The 19,117-nt window shown below is 35.8% G+C and overlaps 1 protein-coding gene and 2 long non-coding RNA genes across 13 annotated transcripts in view; 2 read left to right on the forward strand and 1 right to left on the reverse strand.

The window, feature by feature from the left end:
* The first annotated feature begins 1,795 nt into the window (after positions 1-1,795).
* Positions 1,796-2,655, forward strand: LOC133393037 (uncharacterized). Its single transcript, XR_009765966.1, has 2 exons — positions 1,796-2,222; positions 2,287-2,655. It is a non-coding gene; the product is annotated as an uncharacterized LOC133393037 (long non-coding RNA).
* A 5,594-nt stretch (positions 2,656-8,249) lies between these two features.
* Positions 8,250-9,241, reverse strand: LOC133392191 (uncharacterized). The gene is made up of 2 exons (XR_009765524.1): positions 8,512-9,241; positions 8,250-8,425 (listed from the first exon to the last, which is right to left on the reverse strand). It is a non-coding gene; the product is annotated as an uncharacterized LOC133392191 (long non-coding RNA).
* Positions 9,242-10,866: 1,625 nt separating this feature from the next.
* LOC1278674 (modifier of mdg4) overlaps positions 10,867-19,117 on the forward strand; it is a 58,718-nt gene continuing 50,467 nt past the window's right edge. For 6 of the 11 annotated variants that reach the window (XM_061656134.1, XM_061656175.1, XM_061656196.1 and 3 more), the window contains exons 1-4: positions 10,867-11,049; positions 14,815-15,930; positions 15,996-16,118; positions 16,255-16,353. In XM_061656134.1, the coding sequence (XP_061512118.1) occupies positions 14,928-15,930; positions 15,996-16,118; positions 16,255-16,353 (1,225 nt within the window). In that variant the 5' untranslated portion in view covers positions 10,867-11,049; positions 14,815-14,927. Of the gene's footprint in view, positions 11,050-12,732; positions 13,158-14,814; positions 15,931-15,995; positions 16,119-16,254; positions 16,354-19,117 lie in introns of those variants that run through there. The other 5 variants (XM_061656154.1, XM_061656187.1, XM_061656144.1 and 2 more) reach the window with 2 other exon arrangements.

The following is a 19,117-nucleotide window of genomic DNA, read 5'->3' on the forward strand; positions in this document are numbered from 1 at the left end:
GATTTCTCAAGTGGGTGTGCAGTGCAGACACACGGGGCGAGTACCGGCTTCGAACGACGAAATCCGTTCGACGCTCATGAGAGAATCGGGGCGAGTACCGGCTTCTAACGACGAAATCCGTTCGACGCTCATGAGAGAATGAGAATCATGAGATACAACTGTCAAGCATTTAAAGACGTTTATATCAAGGATAATGTATTTAGAAGGTTGATTTTTATCGCTTTTGCTGGGCGACATTGTGGGGGACATCTGTCACTTTCTGCATACAAATTTCATTACCCCGCACAAAGTGGGTATAGGGACTAGGTGGGCTTATAGGTTTGGCGGGAAGGCCATATTGGACGAACGAATGACAGGAGGGGATTCGATTGTGATACGTAATTTTTCACCCACACTACGACACAAAGTGGGTATAGGGACTAGGTGGGCTTATAGGTTTGGCGGGAAGGCCATATTGGACGAACGAATGACAGGAGGGGATTCGATTGTGATACGTAGTTTTTCACCCACACTACGACACATCATCCAAAATAGCCATTGGAATTCACACGCATACATCAACAAATGATCGAATCCCCTCCTGTCATTTCGTTTTCATTTTTCTACAGTACGGCTGTCAATTTGTTCGGGATAAGCCCACCTGTATAATAAACCCACTTTGCTACGACACATCATCCAAAATAGCCATTGGAATTCACACGCATACATCAACAAATGATCGAATCCCCTCCTGTCATTTCGTTTTCATTTTTCTACAGTACGGCTGTCAATTTGTTCGGGATAAGCCCACCTGTATAATAAACCCACTTTGACCCCGCACCAGCCCTCCCCGATTTTTATACCGGAGCCCCCGGAAGAGATGTGTCAAGTAGAGAAATGTCATTTTGCTCTGAACAACTTCACCTTGTCATTTATAAAACCTTGGTTTATATCTACGATTCAAGGATGGTTAAGTTTTGTATTTAGATTTTTTTGCCGTTGGTATTGGATTTCATTCGTTACATCATTATTGGATGATTTGTTATCAATTAGAAAGCAGCTTTACTCACTTTCTTGAAATTTGAATTTAACTTATTTCAAATTTAGAAGGGACGACAGGATTGGTTTTACTTTATAAAATTATATAAAAATACTGATTGATTTTATTTTAAAGAGTTTGAAACGTTATTTATATGGTGAAAATGTTTTGCGATATTTTTCTATAGAGTTTTCAGCAGTGTAACAAATTGATATGAAAAACATTAAATATCACCTTTATGTAATGATTAAAATTAATTTGAATTCATTCAATCAACCGATGAACCCAAACTGAGCACAATCCGAAGGCAGAAGAATAAAGACAGAAGAAATAAACCGACACAGAAGAAGACTGAAGATCAAGGTGGATTTAAAAATATCAGGTGGTGGACTCTGGTGCATTTTGACCTTTCGTCACTTGACGTAAGGTCCCCAGGATTCAAACTTTGTTTACATTTATTAAATTTGTTCATATAAGTTATCTACCCCATTTTTTCGATTAAATATTTCTTAAAATTATATTTTGGACTTTGCGAGTTCTTATTTAACATTAAAACAATATGAATATATATATAGTATGTTATATATAATTATAATTATAACATATTATATAAAACATATATAACATATTATAACAATATATAATAGTAATATATATATATATGTATATATATATATATATATATATATATATATATATATATATATATATGTCTATATGTATAAAAACTAGATAATACGATAATTTCGGATGAAGCAAAATTGTTGCGCGCAACGAGTTGCTCTGTTTGCAAAATTGAGCTACTTTGTGTCCCGCGCGACGTTGTCGCTGTGTGTCTATTTGAACGGTCAAAGCTCTTTCACCGTTCAATTAGACATAACGCGAATATGTCGCGCACGAAGACATCTCGCGCGACCAAAATTAGCTCAATGTTGCTAACAGTTATTTGTCTCACGCGAAATTTTTGTTTAATCGAGCGTTCCAAGAAATATTATTAAAAAGTAAAAGAAACTTTTTTGACCTCATTTTAGCGATTAAAATGGATTTTTTCAACATCATTATGTCGACGCCGGTCAGCTGTTGCTTGTCATAAACAACATAAATAAGATTGCAGAAGCTGAAACTAACGCTTCAAGTTTTCTTTATCCTACCACGTTCCATCGTTAATAGAATACGACTTCCTTGTTGACCTGTTCAATGTTGAGTAAGTTCTGCTGTTTTGCCAAGGATATCATCGCATTGTTTACCCAGTTCCGTTTGTTCTCCAGGATTGAAATTGCAGTCACAGTTTCTGGGGACGAGGGTTTATGCCGTCTAGCAGCAGCATTGTTAAAAAGGGTTAGAAATTATGCAGTCCTGAACGCGACCCTACTGCGATGTGTGGGAAGCGGCGAGGCTCCATGCCGATTCCCCAAATAGCCAGAATTGATTAAGCAGCTCATTTTGGCACGCTAAAGATCGCTGCTCTAATTCGCCTTTTGCAGTAGATAAACAGCTTCAAAGTTCCAGGCGGTCCTTCTAAATAGCGCCTAAGCAGCTTCCATAAGCTACGGTGCCGGGGATTATTTTTCTTTGTGTTTTATTTTCAAGCAAGCGTCATCGATGAAATAAACAACAGGATTTGTTTTGTTTGTGTACATGTGTATATTTTTAAATCCTTAATATTCATAAATTACACGAAACGTATCACAATTTACTGTACAATCACAATCAATTCCTTCAAAATCCCTTCTTCAAAGAACTAATCTAACTTGTACAGCTGCAATGAGATGATTGGCGGCGTCTGTCTTTGACATTTCGACAAGACCCACCTTGTACCGATGTCATGCATTGAAAAGCTATGAAGTTCCACCAAGTTCGGTACACGTTCTTAACAAGCCTGAAAGTTCCATCATGAGCCCTACACATAGTGTTAATCAGCCGCAAAGTTCCAAAGAGTACCATGTGCCTGTTAAAAAGCTCCATAGTTCCGCAAAGTACCGTCTATATCTTAATCAGCCACAAAGTACGACATCGGAACGATTTTTCGCTAAACAGCCCTAAATCAGCTATAAAGTACGAGCTGGCTATTTGGGGAATATGAATATGAATATGAATATGAATATGAATATGAATATGAATATGAATATGAATATGAATATGAATATGAATATGAATATGAATATGAATATGAATATGAATATGAATATGAATATGAATATGAATATGAATATGAATATGAATATGAATATGAATATGAATATGAATATGAATATGAATATGAATATGAATATGAATATGAATATGAATATGAATATGAATATGAATATGAATATGAATATGAATATGAATATGAATATGAATATGAATATGAATATGAATATGAATATGAATATGAATATGAATATGAATATGAATATGAATATGAATATGAATATGAATATGAATATGAATATGAATATGAATATGAATATGAATATGAATATGAATATGAATATGAATATGAATATGAATATGAATATGAATATGAATATGAATATGAATATGAATATGAATATGAATATGAATATGAATATGAATATGAATATGAATATGAATATGAATATGAATATGAATATGAATATGAATATGAATATGAATATGAATATGAATATGAATATGAATATGAATATGAATATGAATATGAATATGAATATGAATATGAATATGAATATGAATATGAATATGAATATGAATATGAATATGAATATGAATATGAATATGAATATGAATATGAATATGAATATGAATATGAATATGAATATGAATATGAATATGAATATGAATATGAATATGAATATGAATATGAATATGAATATGAATATGAATATGAATATGAATATGAATATGAATATGAATATGAATATGAATATGAATATGAATATGAATATGAATATGAATATGAATATGAATATGAATATGAATATGAATATGAATATGAATATGAATATGAATATGAATATGAATATGAATATGAATATGAATATGAATATGAATATGAATATGAATATGAATATGAATATGAATATGAATATGAATATGAATATGAATATGAATATGAATATGAATATGAATATGAATATGAATATGAATATGAATATGAATATGAATATGAATATGAATATGAATATGAATATGAATATGAATATGAATATGAATATGAATATGAATATGAATATGAATATGAATATGAATATGAATATGAATATGAATATGAATATGAATATGAATATGAATATGAATATGAATATGAATATGAATATGAATATGAATATGAATATGAATATGAATATGAATATGAATATGAATATGAATATGAATATGAATATGAATATGAATATGAATATGAATATGAATATGAATATGAATATGAATATGAATATGAATATGAATATGAATATGAATATGAATATGAATATGAATATGAATATGAATATGAATATGAATATGAATATGAATATGAATATGAATATGAATATGAATATGAATATGAATATGAATATGAATATGAATATGAATATGAATATGAATATGAATATGAATATGAATATGAATATGAATATGAATATGAATATGAATATGAATATGAATATGAATATGAATATGAATATGAATATGAATATGAATATGAATATGAATATGAATATGAATATGAATATGAATATGAATATGAATATGAATATGAATATGAATATGAATATGAATATGAATATGAATATGAATATGAATATGAATATGAATATGAATATGAATATGAATATGAATATGAATATGAATATGAATATGAATATGAATATGAATATGAATATGAATATGAATATGAATATGAACACCCAAACAGCCAGCTCGTACTTTATAGCTGATTTAGGGCTGTTTAACGAAAAATCGTTCCGATGTCGTACTTTGTGGCTGATTAAGATATAGACGGTACTTTGCGGAACTATGGAGCTTTTTAACAGGCACATGGTACTCTTTGGAACTTTGCGGCTGATTAACACTATGTGTAGGGCTCATGATGGAACTTTCAGGCTTGTTAAGAACGTGTACCGAACTTGGTGGAACTTCATAGCTTTTCAATGCATGACATCGGTACAAGGTGGGTCTTGTCGAAATGTCAAAGACAGACGCCGCCAATCATCTCATTGCAGCTGTACAAGTTAGATTAGTTCTTTGAAGAAGGGATTTTGAAGGAATTGATTGTGATTGTACAGTAAATTGTGATACGTTTCGTGTAATTTATGAATATTAAGGATTTAAAAATATACACATGTACACAAACAAAACAAATCCTGTTGTTTATTTCATCGATGACGCTTGCTTGAAAATAAAACACAAAGAAAAATAATCCCCGGCACCGTAGCTTATGGAAGCTGCTTAGGCGCTATTTAGAAGGACCGCCTGGAACTTTGAAGCTGTTTATCTACTGCAAAAGGCGAATTAGAGCAGCGATCTTTAGCGTGCCAAAATGAGCTGCTTAATCAATTCTGGCTATTTGGGGAATCGGCATGGAGCCTCGCCGCTTCCCACACATCGCAGTAGGGTCGCGTTCAGGACTGCATAATTTCTAACCTTTTTAACAATGCTGCAGCTAGACGGCATAAACCCTCGTCCCCAGAAACTGTGACTGCAATTTCAATCCTGGAGAACAAACGGAACTGGGTAAACAATGCGATGATATCCTTGGCAAAACAGCAGAACTTACTCAACATTGAACAGGTCAACAAGGAAGTCGTATTCTATTAACGATGGAACGTGGTAGGATAAAGAAAACTTGAAGCGTTAGTTTCAGCTTCTGCAATCTTATTTATGTTGTTTATGACAAGCAACAGCTGACCGGCGTCGACATAATGATGTTGAAAAAATCCATTTTAATCGCTAAAATGAGGTCAAAAAAGTTTCTTTTACTTTTTAATAATATTTCTTGGAACGCTCGATTAAACAAAAATTTCGCGTGAGACAAATAACTGTTAGCAACATTGAGCTAATTTTGGTCGCGCGAGATGTCTTCGTGCGCGACATATTCGCGTTATGTCTAATTGAACGGTGAAAGAGCTTTGACCGTTCAAATAGACACACAGCGACAACGTCGCGCGGGACACAAAGTAGCTCAATTTTGCAAACAGAGCAACTCGTTGCGCGCGACAATTTTGCTTCATCCGAAATTATCGTATTATCTAGTTTTTTACAAGCCAGATTAATGCCAAACGCAAAAAAATAGATTTGAACACATTTTGACCTATTTGTGTGTGATTTAAAATAAAAAAACAAGTTGGTTGACTGAGTCAAATTAGCTACTTTTATCGACACAGAGTGAAGTTTTGAGCTATTTTTCGTCGCGCGTGACGTTATCGCTTTATGTCTATTTGAACGGTGAAGCAACCCAAGCGGAAATTTTCGGACGATAACTCATACACTCTCATAATTTGACAAGCAATATATGACTGTATGTGTGGTTCTTCCTTTCGAACCATTTCGCTCTCCAAGCCAAGCGTTGAAGCAGGTTATTTGTATTTCTTTTTGTGTATTATGTTTAGTTTGTATTTAAATCAGTTGTGTTCTTTCGTATCGTATGATGCATATAAAAACCAACAATGTGAAAACTATTTAACCTCAAAATGTCTAACGCTAGAGTTGCGATGAAGATAGCAAATATGCCATTGCACGCGGTTGTGGTTATGTGCCGAAAAAAGTCTGAATCTCGTACACGATTTCGTTTGTCAAATCGTGCACGAAATGTCAATCGAAAACACAGCCGAAAAGTGCCATTTTCATTCGCTTGGGAAAACGTAGGACCGCAGCAAGGTGGATTTAAAATATCAGGTGGTGGATTAGGGCCTTTGGGGGGTCGCCATAGTTGAGGGACTTTACGTCATTTTAGAACCGTTGACCATTGGTTTCCGCACACAAAGCTTAGCAAATATAACAGATTTCTTTGTTATTAGGTGCATTTTAGTGTGTCTATTGATTTTATCGAAAAAACGTAATATATTAACAAAAGATTTGATGATTTGTTTATGCACGAAATTTAAAATCATGCTAGCATGATTTTTAATCTCAAGTAAATTGTCCATGCGGCTCGTAGATAATGAGGAATTAATGTAAAAATTGAAAAAAAAATGATTTCTTAATTTTTATCATCAAAAATGTCGAAAACACAAAGAATTCTAGAATAAATTCACAGAATAACACAAAATAACACACTTTAATGTATGTTTCAATGTTAAATAAGAACTCACAAAGTCCAAAATATATTTTTAAAGAATATTTATTCGAAAAAATGGGGTAGATAAATTATATGAACAAATTTAATTAATGTAAACAAAATTTGAATCCTGGGGACCTTACGTCAAGTGACGAATTGTCAAAATGCACTAGAGTCCACCACCTGATATTTTTAAATCCACCTCAAGGATAATGTATTTAGAAGGTTGATTTTTACCCCTTTTGCTGGGCGACATTGTGGGGGACATCTGTCACTCTCTGCATACAAATTTCATTACCCCGCACCAGCCCTCCCCGATTTTTATTGCGGAGCCCCCGGAAGAGATGTGTCAAGTCGAGAAATGTCATTTTGCTCTGAACAACTTCACCTTGTCATTTATAACACCTTGATCCACCTTGGGACCGCAGACAAGAGATTCGCGTCGGGCCGGGCCGTGTCGGATCACAGCGGGCCTATTTGGTTTGAGATTTGACAGTTGGCTTAAACGGATTTATGGCATCGTCCGATGTCGTCCGGTACGTGTAGCTTGGCCGTTATAAAGTTACGGCTAGATGATAGCTACTTGTATGCGGCTACAAATGACAGCTACCAATTTCTCTTGTTCTTAATGTCAAATGTAGTTGCGGAATGTAGCTATCGTTTGGGAGCCCAGCTACGCTAGTTTAGTTTGCTGTCATACTGCGCTTGTCATTTATGGTTGATTTGTGTTTATACTTGTAGCGATTGATTGGTTTGTGTTTTGCTACATATGTTTTATTGTTTTGTTAAGGACGACAATAAAATTGATCAAACTTAACTTCTACCAGCTATTGTTTCTGAAGTGGCTACTTTAATGATGCTTCTTATTGAAGAGGAGGAAGAAGAAAATCAACAGGAAATCGAAAGGCGCTGCTGGATGACCGATATCTTCCTGTAGCGGGAAAGTGTGTGGAGCCGGTTGTTTGGCTTCGTGCAATTACTTTTTTGGTGCGTCTGTAGGTGTTCATCAGGTTTTTCCATTTTTCCTGGGCGTCCTCTGGTTTTTCGTCTAGTGCTGCTCCAATTTCTCGCCAAGCCTGGTGGCGTATTTCGTGGTTTTTATACTGCCGCTCGGAATCCTTCCACAGACATGGATATGTTCCAACCAGCTGGATCAGGTGCAATACCTTTTCCGTTGCTTGTGTTGGCTAAAAACAAAGGAATTATGGGACAATAATCATTATTTATTTGGGAGAACAAATATACTTAAGTTTTTTTTAATTTTTATCTGAACCAATTAGTGTTTCCATGTCGAATTAATCTGTCGATGGTATCTTTGACCGGCGTACCAAATACAGTAGAACGTCGATTATCCGGGGACGGATTAACCGGTGGGCGGCTTAACCGTGCGCATAAATCTGACAGCTGTTCATACGTACGGCGAATGTTTGCAGCGATAGTCAATTGGGTAACCAGTTTCTTGTGCAGCTCTAGTGGTGCTATTGCTCTAAAATGCGGTTCATAGGGCAAATTAAAAGTAATTAAGTTATTTAAGTTAGTGTTAAATGTTCTTTAGCCTTTTACAAAGGGTTTAAAATTTAAATGAGGCCATTCCGTTACTTAGTGATCGAAAAATCCATTATTTTGTGAAATGGGTCAACATTTTTTCCAAAATCCTTAGGATTTCATAACGAAACTCATTTTTCTGTTAACGTTCTAAACGACCACATTACCACGCAGTTATTAGTTTTTCAACATAACTGTTATGTAATGTTATTGTTTTACTAAAATTATTTGCCTTTTGACCATATTTATGCATTTTTAAGTGTTTTTTACCATAGTGCCATTATAGGTACACAAAACAGGCATGTTCATATAGTGGTTATAGTTCTAAAATCAATAAATACAGGTCGTTTTAGATTTTTTCGAGGAAATTTTTGGCATGAGGTACTGTTTTCACTAAAATAAGCAACAGAAATGATTTTTATGTAGGTAATTTACCAAAAACAGGCCAAAATTCGCTTATCTGGTTATAGTTCTAAAATCAATAAATACAGGTCGTTTTAGATTTTTTCGAGGAAATTTTTGGCATGAGGTACTGTTTTCACTAAAATAAGCAACAGAAATGATTTTTATGTAGGTAATTTACCAAAAACAGGCCAAAATTCGCTTATCTGGCTGAATGATAAATTGACTTCAAATCAAGCACACTCTTCCGGGTGTAGGTTGACGACAGGTGTGATGCAGTACTTTAGTGAATAGTTTCATCAAGCAAATTTATACATTTTTTACGATCAAATTACGCAAGAAACCAACATTATGGCAGTAATCGTTGCTATTCATACGAAAACAGCTTCGAAACTAAGTTTCATTCATTAATGTCTTAAAATATTCAGAAATTGTCGTTCCTGACACTTTAAATCCAATAAAACACATCGGTACCACTACAAATTGCACCACTATTGGTACATTTACCCTATTTTCGAAATTCATTTTTGTTCATGAACAGTTGTTAAACCTACAGTTATTGATTAAAATAATATTCTACTAACGATTAATCGATTGATTCTAGGTGAATTAATAATAAAACTAGTGAATTTCATATGTTTTATATGCGTTTGACATTTCTTCGACCATTATCAGTGCAAATCGATTAACCGGCAACCGTCCGGTCCCGAGCTGCCCGGATAATCGACGCTCTACTGTATGTCTGTCTTGGATGTTCCTAAGAAAACTGATAATAATAGCCCCAAATGTGTGCCCAACAAAAACAAGATATTTTTTCAATAATTGTGTTTCCAACCTACCTTTACTCGTTTTACCTACCGAGACACACTGTTTATAATTTTAAATTATTTTATAACATTTTCTTTCATATTACATTTAAATTTTTGAAATAATTATGCAATTTAAAAATAAATTTTATTTTTCAATATCACTTTCCAACACTTCAGTGTATGGTATAAACATGAGCGATAGCAGATATGTCACTGAGTAGCCGCTCGTAACCCACATACATCGGGTTACGAGCGGCCAAGGTGTATGGATATTAGGAGGTGAAGTGCTTCAGAGCAAATTGACATTTCACGACTTGACATAACAATACTGGGTGCTCCGGTATTAAAATCGGGAAGGGCTGGAGGGGGGTATAGAAAATTGTATGCGATTTGACATAACAATACTCAATGATGGCGCCCGGTGAACGCGCTAATAATTCACCTTCTAAATAAACACACCTTGACGAGCGGCGACAAGCTGACAGTTCTAGAACAAAAGATATCGGTAGCTGTCATTTGTAGCCGCATACAAGTAGCTATCATCTAGCCTTAGCTTAACGTGTAAAATGTCGATTTATGGAGTGTGGATGCAAAATACATTTTTTTTTATTGCTAAACAAATGTTTATCAAACGAAAACAATTCATTTATCATATCCAAATACCAGCAACATTCGTCGCATTTGACAACAGCTGTCGATCCTGGTTTTTTGCTTTTTTCTAAAGTCTCGATGCCCAATTGTTCTACATGACCACACCTCCTTTCTACCCACTTTGCTTAGAAGTAGTTTACCTTCTCATATTAATAATCTTGATTTCATAACCAGGTTGCTAAACAAACCTTGCTCTCAATGCTTTTTTTTACCACCTTTCTTCCTTCATATATCTGGTTAGCACGGCGTTTTGTAGTCATGATCTTTTTAATATATCTTGGTACAAACCAAATCGAGAAGTAAATATCATTTTAGAAAATACGCTTCAGTGGAAAAAATAATATTTAGCGTCCAGCAACCAAACCGCGGTAAAACTTGTGCTTTTGCTGGCAAATTATTGATAAGTAAGTTCAATTAATTTCGCCTTGTTATAGATAACGCTGGGAAAGTGCAAATTATACGCTCTTTCGATTGCGATAATGTTGATATCCTGCTTGTGAACAGTTTTTCGGTTTTGGTAATAGTCTTAAAGATCAACCTGATTATGTTATGTAGTTACTCAAAGTTTTAATTGTCCCGAGTTACGGTGAATTATGAACCATTCGATTTTAATCATTCGCATTCGAGTTACATATGCGAGTTTACACCCTACCTATAATTATTCCTGTACTGTTGGATATTTTACTGGAATTCGAAAAATATGTAGATGATATCTCATGGTAAATTTATTATTTGAAATCAGTCGTAGAATATGTATTAATGTTTACGTAGAATGCGCATTTTCATATTAAACGCTACACTGTTGCAATACGGAACCGACGTCTTATATTTTCTCATGCCGGCGTCGTTCACATCGAACCAATGTCAGCTCTAATGCTGGTCGATCGTCAATTATTCGAAACGACTTCACACTATTAAGTTTTTCCCCGATATAGGGTAAACGTACCTATAGTGGTGGTAGTACCAATAGTGGTGGTATGGCACTAAAATGCGTCTCATACGATAAATTAACAGTAGTTAAGTTGTTTATGATAGTGTGAAATGTTCTCCAGCCTTTTACAAAGGATTTAAAAATGAAATGGGGCCATTCCGTTTCTTAGTGACCGAAAAATCCATTATTTTGTAAAAGGTATCAACATTTTTAGAAAATCCTTAGGATTTCATAACGATGCTAATATTCTTGTTAACGTTCTAAATGACCACATAACAACGCAATCATTAGTTTTTTAGCATAATTGTTATCAAATGATATTGTTTTATTCAAATTCATTGGCTTTTGACCATATTTACGTATTTTTTAATGTTTTTTACGATAGTGCCATTATAGGTACACCAAACAGGCATGTTCCTATAGTGGTCCTAGTTCTAAAATCAATAAAAACAGCTAATTTTAGATTTTTTTCGACGACATTTTTGACATGTCGTACTGTTTTCATTAAAATAAGCAACAAAAATTAGTTTTCTGTAAGTAATTTGTGAAACAAAGGCCAAAATTCGCTTATCTGGCTGAGTAAAAAATCGACTTCAAATCGAGCAAACTCTTCTGAGTATGGGTTGACGACAGGTGTTATTCAGTACTTCAGTCAATATTTTCATCAACCAAATTCATACATTTTTTACGATCAAATTACGAAAGATATCATTATTATGGCAGTAATCCATGCTATTCATACGAAAACAGCCTCAAAACTTAGTTATATTGATATTATACACTGTTTTGAGGCATCTTTGTTTACCACCACTATAGGAACACAATACGACGACTATAGGAACCATACCACCATTATAGGTACAACGAAGCAATCACAAAAATATGTATTTTTTCGTAGATTCGATGTGTTTTATGGTAAAAATTGTTTTGATTGCGAAGATAAAACATATTCCAACTGTTATGTGTTGAAATATTCAGAAATTGTCGTTTCTGACACTTTAAATCCATTAACATACATCTGTACCACCACAAATTGCACCACTATTGGTACATTTACCCTACGCTCTGCTCGTTATAACTGATTTTCTAAAATTCAGATCTATAAATCATCCAGTTCGATGCCAGACCCCTGGGCCTGCCATTGAACTTTCCAGTTTGCTGGTGGCAGGCCTTGGGACCTGTCATTGATCTTTTGCTAGGGAAACAACATTGATTGCAAACCTCTGTACTCTACTCAAATGAATAGAAGCGGTGCGCATGTAAAATAATGATTTTCTAATGACACACAACAGCAATGATGAACAAAGAAGAATTTAAGTTACAGTGGTGGATATTCCAAATCGGACACTTGGTGCATTTGAGTAACAGTGGTGGATATTCCAAATCGGACACTTGGAGCATTTGTATATATCCGAGACATTTGCAAGCTACTGGGGAAAATGGAAAACATCACAACCTCATGATGTTCAAATAATTTGGATGAGTTCTTTAGCTTTAGCTAATTTGGATGAGCTCTGTGGTTGTCCCCAGGGATCGCCATTGAACTTTCCCTATGACGGCTACTATTGGTCTTTAGCTAAGGTAACAACAAACATTGCAAACCACTGTACTCGCATGAATAACAGCAACGCGCAAATAAAAGAATGGTGTTCTACAAATTATAGCGGTTGATAAAAGTATCATTACACACTACATAGTATTGATGAGCAGGAAGATTGATTTTCCTTTTTTTGGTGTAGGACAAACCGTATTCTGATAAATTTTTAATGAAATTTAGCAAAAAAAAAAACCTTAAATTTCACGTTCACTTTCACGTGACCTTTACAACAAAACATCAAAAATTCAAAGATTACCTTTCATCTTAAGTGTAAGCCACTCCCTGGGCCTGCCACTGATCTTTTGCTAGGAAAACAATAAACATTGCGCACAATTGTACTTTACCCACATGCATAGCAGCGTTGGGCAGGTCAATTAATAATGTTCTACGAATTATTGCGGTTGATAAAATCCTCCTCCAACATACACAACAGTGTCGATGAACATAGTTGAATTGAAATAATATAAACATTTAAAAAAATCTTTGCGTTCTAGTTGCTGGCGTAACGGAAAGTTGATGAAAATCAGCGCCTGGCTGAACGTGTTCTATGAAATCAAACCCATGCCGATCCTGAAACTGATAAATTATCCATTCTGGTTTATACGGACGTCACACGAAGCGTAAACTATGGCGTAAAATGTTAACATTTTGTTCACCATAGTGCGTAGCGCTATCTGTCAAATTCAAACCAAACGAAACGTAAATAATAAATTTTGGAGTTTATTTTCAAATCCTAATTACTCAGTGAATAAAACGACTTATGGGTCAAACGACTGTGTATAAAATGTGTCAAAATGTGTAAAATAATGTAGAAAATGTAGGCAAACCTGCACCTCGATAGGGTAGTCAAATTACACTTCGACGAGATAAAACTAACATTACACAGATGCTGTTTAACAACAGCCGTCGATATTTGTTTACAGCCAGCAGCTGCAATATAACGTGGAAAATGCCTATTTATGAAGTGCGGTCCCGTGGTCCAGTCGTTAACTCGAACGACTCAACAACATGCCCGTCACACATGCAAGTTTCTCTAGTGCTATCTTTTTATTAAATGTAAACAACTCGTTTATCAAACCCAAATACCAGCAACACTCGTCCCATTGGACAACTGCTGTTGATTCTGGATTTTTGCTTTTTTCTAAAGCCTTTGATGGCCAAATGTTCTACATGACGACACCTTATTTCTACCTGCTTTGCATTGGACCAGTCCAAGTACGTAGTGGGAATCAAAGTAAATTTCGTGCTCGATAAAATATGCAGTACACATTGCAAAATGAATTGTAAACCCTGTATCAAATTTAAAATAAAATCTCTTTTGTTCATATTTTATAAATCTTTCAAGAAGGTGAAAAATTGTAATCGGGGGTCAGAATTATAGCAAATAATTAATTTAGTTGCTAAAGCCTATTTATTCAAGCAAAGTTTCATGAATATTACCGATATTTTAGCAGGAAACCGTAAAAATCAATTTACGCGGTTTCTTTCCAGAAATTTCGGAAAAAATAATTTGGCGGCGAAATTTTAAAACATGCGTTCTATAAATCCTGCTGAGAGTTTCAACATTTTAAAAATCTTAATAAACCAATTAAATTATTGTATTCATTTATTATTTGACTTCCTTTTTTGTTTCTTCCACAGTTTCTTCTCTTGATCACGAGTTCATTATAGGATTCACTATACAGTAAAAGCTTCGAATGAAATTAGATGTGAATCAGCAACGTTTCACTAAGCACGGCTAAAGTGTATCAATCATGAATCCACAGCAGTTTTCGTTGCGTTGGAACAATTACACTTCTTATATAGCTGGAGCATTCGATTCACTTCGTTATGAAGAAGATTTTGTTGATGTGACATTGTGTTGCGAAGGGCGAAAGATACGAGCTCATAAAATACTTCTCTCAGCATGCAGTCCATATTTTAAGGATGTTTTCAAAGAGAATCCCTGCCAGCATCCAGTTATAATTTTCAAAAATGTGCGTTACACCGATCTTATGTCCCTAGTTGAGTTTATGTATCAGGGTGAAGTGAGCGTGCCGCAGGAACAACTACCTTCCTTTCTTCACACAGCCGAAATTTTGGCAATAAGAGGACTCACCGACAACACAAGTGATTCGCGCCAACCGGCAAGCACAACTACATCAGCCATCGCTCAACAACTCATACAAAGTCAAGCGGTTTTGGAAAAACCAGCTACAATTACCACTACTGACTCTCTGTATCTTACATTGCCATCAAATTCTACTATAGTCCATCAACCAAAGCTTGTACAAGCGCAGATTCAGACAACTCCTATCATAACTAAGCCACTGATCAAAAATACACCTACCGAAATGCCCTCCTTGGCTGCCTCATCAACACTTGCAGTGCCAATTGCTCAACAACAACAACCAGCTATCGCCAAAATACAGGTGCAAGCATCGTCCCAGTCACAACAGCCACAACAGGTACAAGTACAAGTACAACAAGTACAACAGACCCAAACACATCAAACACAGCAAGCGACAGCTTCCCAGACTCAATCGCAATCCCAACAAGCTACTACTCTACAAGAAGTCGTTGAAAACGTAGTTCTCCCTAGAAAGAAGAAAGTAAAAGGTCAACAGATAATTGCATCACAGTCAAACACATCTATACCTTCTGGTTCTACGGTAACAGTTACTACAACGACGACAGGGCAATCTGGTGACAATGAAATGTATGAGACAGATACCTATACTATCACGACGAAGGATGCACGAGAAGATCACGAACAGGGTATGTGAGAAGCCGAGGGCTATGATCAATTCAATTCTAAAAGTTATAAATATTCGTTTTTGCAGCCGAACAGTACGTAGAAAGTGGACAATCTTCTGGCACTACGTTAAAGATGGAAATTCCGGAGTTTATCAGCGTTGGAGAGCCGATAAATACTGGTAACGGCACAAATAATACATACCTCCAAGGTAGCTGCTATAAAGTGGGCCAAAATATTTTTTATTTCGAGATATGCTTTTCGACTATTTATTTCATTACGTTCTTCTGTTTCTGGAATGTTTCAAAATATTTCTAAAAAAATGTTTAATTTGTGTTTTATTCCAGAAAGCTACGAACTTGTCTCAGAAAATATGGAAGATAAGGACGAGGAGGAAGATATGGCGCAGGATAATATTGAGATAGAAGGATCTGAAGTGGATATGAGTAAGTATAATACTATCGATTATATATATACAGCAATTATCCGCAGTACGCGATACTCGATATACGCGAATTCGCAGGACGTGATTCCTCTAAATTTGACAGCTCAGAGTGTTTGTTGAAAATATTTTTATGTTTTGCAATATTATATGCTCTTTTTAATATCACTAATGTTTAAAAACCGAGTTGAGCCGGTCTCGTAGTACAGTCCTCAACTCGTACGACTTAACAACATGGCCGTCATGGGTTCAATCCCCAAATAGACCGCGCCGCCATACGTAGGACTAACTATCATGCTATGGGGGGAATCAATAAGTCACTGAAAGCCAAGCCCACAAGTGGGTACAGGCAGGCCTTGACCGACATCGGTTGTTTAAAAGAAGAAGAATGTTTAAAAACCATTAATATTCAATAATCAAAAATATTTAATTCAAAACTCTGTTTCGATAGTTTACGACCCTGAAACCATTAGTATAAATTCTTTTTCGATAGAATTCCGCTATACGCGAAAATATATTGCATACATGTTGTGGACAGACCGCTGCCTCATCCTGAGGGCTCACTGTCGACAGCACGGCTGTCATCCTGTGACGTCCTCAGTGAGGATCGCGGCGCGAGAAGGACCAGCCGTCCTCTCCCCGCATTGCGTGTGTGTGCAATATTATTTATATACGTGTTATTGTAAACGATACCAAAGATTCTGAAATATTCTGTTAGTGCCGTACACACACCGTCTCACGTTTTATTTGTGCGGACACCACAGCGGCTGCAACGGAACGAGCAAGCGCAGCACATCGGCTGCCCCCTGTTGCAGCCCGCAACGCTCATCCCGTTTGAGCGTATGGCATGGAGGCCGGTCTGCACTCTCCCCCGTTACATAGCGTCCCATGACCCGTTCGCTTACCACGCCGGTTTTATTCGTAATAAAACCGCTGCGTCGGCTTAAGCCGTACCGGCTAAATTAAAACGGGGAGATGTTGTGGACAGACCGCTGCCTCATCCTGAGGGCTCGCCGTTGACAGCAGGGCTGTCATCCGGTGACGTCCTCAGTGAGGATCGCGGCGCGAGCAGGACCAGTCGTCCTCTCCCCGCATTACGTGCGTGTGTTTATTGTATTACATATACCAAAGAATAGTTGTAAATACATATTCTGTTTGTGCCGTACACACCGTCCTTATGTTTGTTTTGTGCGGACACAACAATACATATATATAATTATACAATAATATTAATATATATTAATATATATTAATATATCTATAATAATATTAATTAATATATATCTATATATTGAGCCGGTCTCGTAGTACAGTCGTCAACTCGTACGACTTAACAACATGCCCGTCATGGGTTCAATCCCCAAATAGACCGCGCCGCCATACGTAGGACTGACTATCCTGCTATGGGGGGGGGAATCAATTAGTCACTGAAAGCCAAGCCCACAAGTGGGTACAGGCAGGCCTTGACCGACATCGGTTGTTGAGCCAAAAGAAGAAGAAGATATATATATATATATATATATATATATATATATATATATATATATATATATATATATATATATATATATATATATATATATATATATATATATATATATATATATATATATATATATATATATATATATATATATATATATATATATATATATATATATATATATATATATATATATATATATATATATATATATATATATATATATATAATATGCATTGATATACAGGGTTTCGAGTCATATAATGGAATAGTTCAATCGTTTAAAAGAATGTTTCAAACTGGTAATGGATTCGTGTAAGCATTCTGTTCAGGTTTGGAATCATATAATGGAGTTTTCCAACCGAGTTGTGGAATTTTGCAAGCACACTGTGGAGCGGCTGTCAGACTGTGGGTGCCACTGTAAAAAGATTCGAGTTGATACCGATGATGTTTTCCAAAAAACATAATTTTGAGTTGCTTTTGTATGGAATTCAGCTGTACACATGATAAACTAAATAAATCCTGCTGCGGAGTCATAATTAAACATAATAAATAAGTAACGAAGGAAATCAGTTCACCTCAAAGAATCTGTCGCGACGGACGAAGTAGGTACTATATAGTACCTATATTGTTCCGGTACTCACATTCGCCTCTGAGACATGGACACTCTCTCCAAATCTGATGAAACTCTCTTAGCCGCGTTCGAGAGAAAGATGCTCAGAAGGATACTTGGCCCCGTATGTGTGGCAGGAAAATGAAGGAGCCGCTATAATGACGAGCTATACGAGATGTACGGCGACCTCACTGTCGTACAGCGTATCAAGCTCGCCAGGCTCCGGTGGGCTGGCCATGTTGTACGCATGGAAACGGACGACCCAGTCCGTAAAGTCTTTAAAAAGACCTCTAAAGACCCAGCCGACCACAAGGACAGAGGAGGCGTGGTAGGTCCAAATTGAGGTGGCAAGATGGCGTGGAGGCATCCGCCATTAAAGCCGGGATAACGGACTGGCAGACGAAAGCGCAAGACTGTGAGCGGTTTTGGACAGGCAGGCCAAGACCGCAAAAGCAGTTGTAGCGCCAGATAAGTTTTTTTTTTTTTTTTTTTTTTTTTTTTTTTTTTTTTTGGCTCAACAACCGATGTCGGTCAAGGCCTGCCTGTACCCACTTGTGGGCTTGGCTTTCAGTGAGTAATTGATTCCCCCCATAGCAGGATAATCAGTCCTACGTATGGCGGCGCGGTCTATTTGGGGATTGAACCCATGACGGGCATGTTGTTAAGTCGTAC

Source organism: Anopheles gambiae, chromosome X (assembly GCF_943734735.2).
Source record: "Anopheles gambiae chromosome X, idAnoGambNW_F1_1, whole genome shotgun sequence".
Classification (NCBI taxonomy): Eukaryota; Metazoa; Arthropoda; class Insecta; order Diptera; family Culicidae; genus Anopheles; species Anopheles gambiae.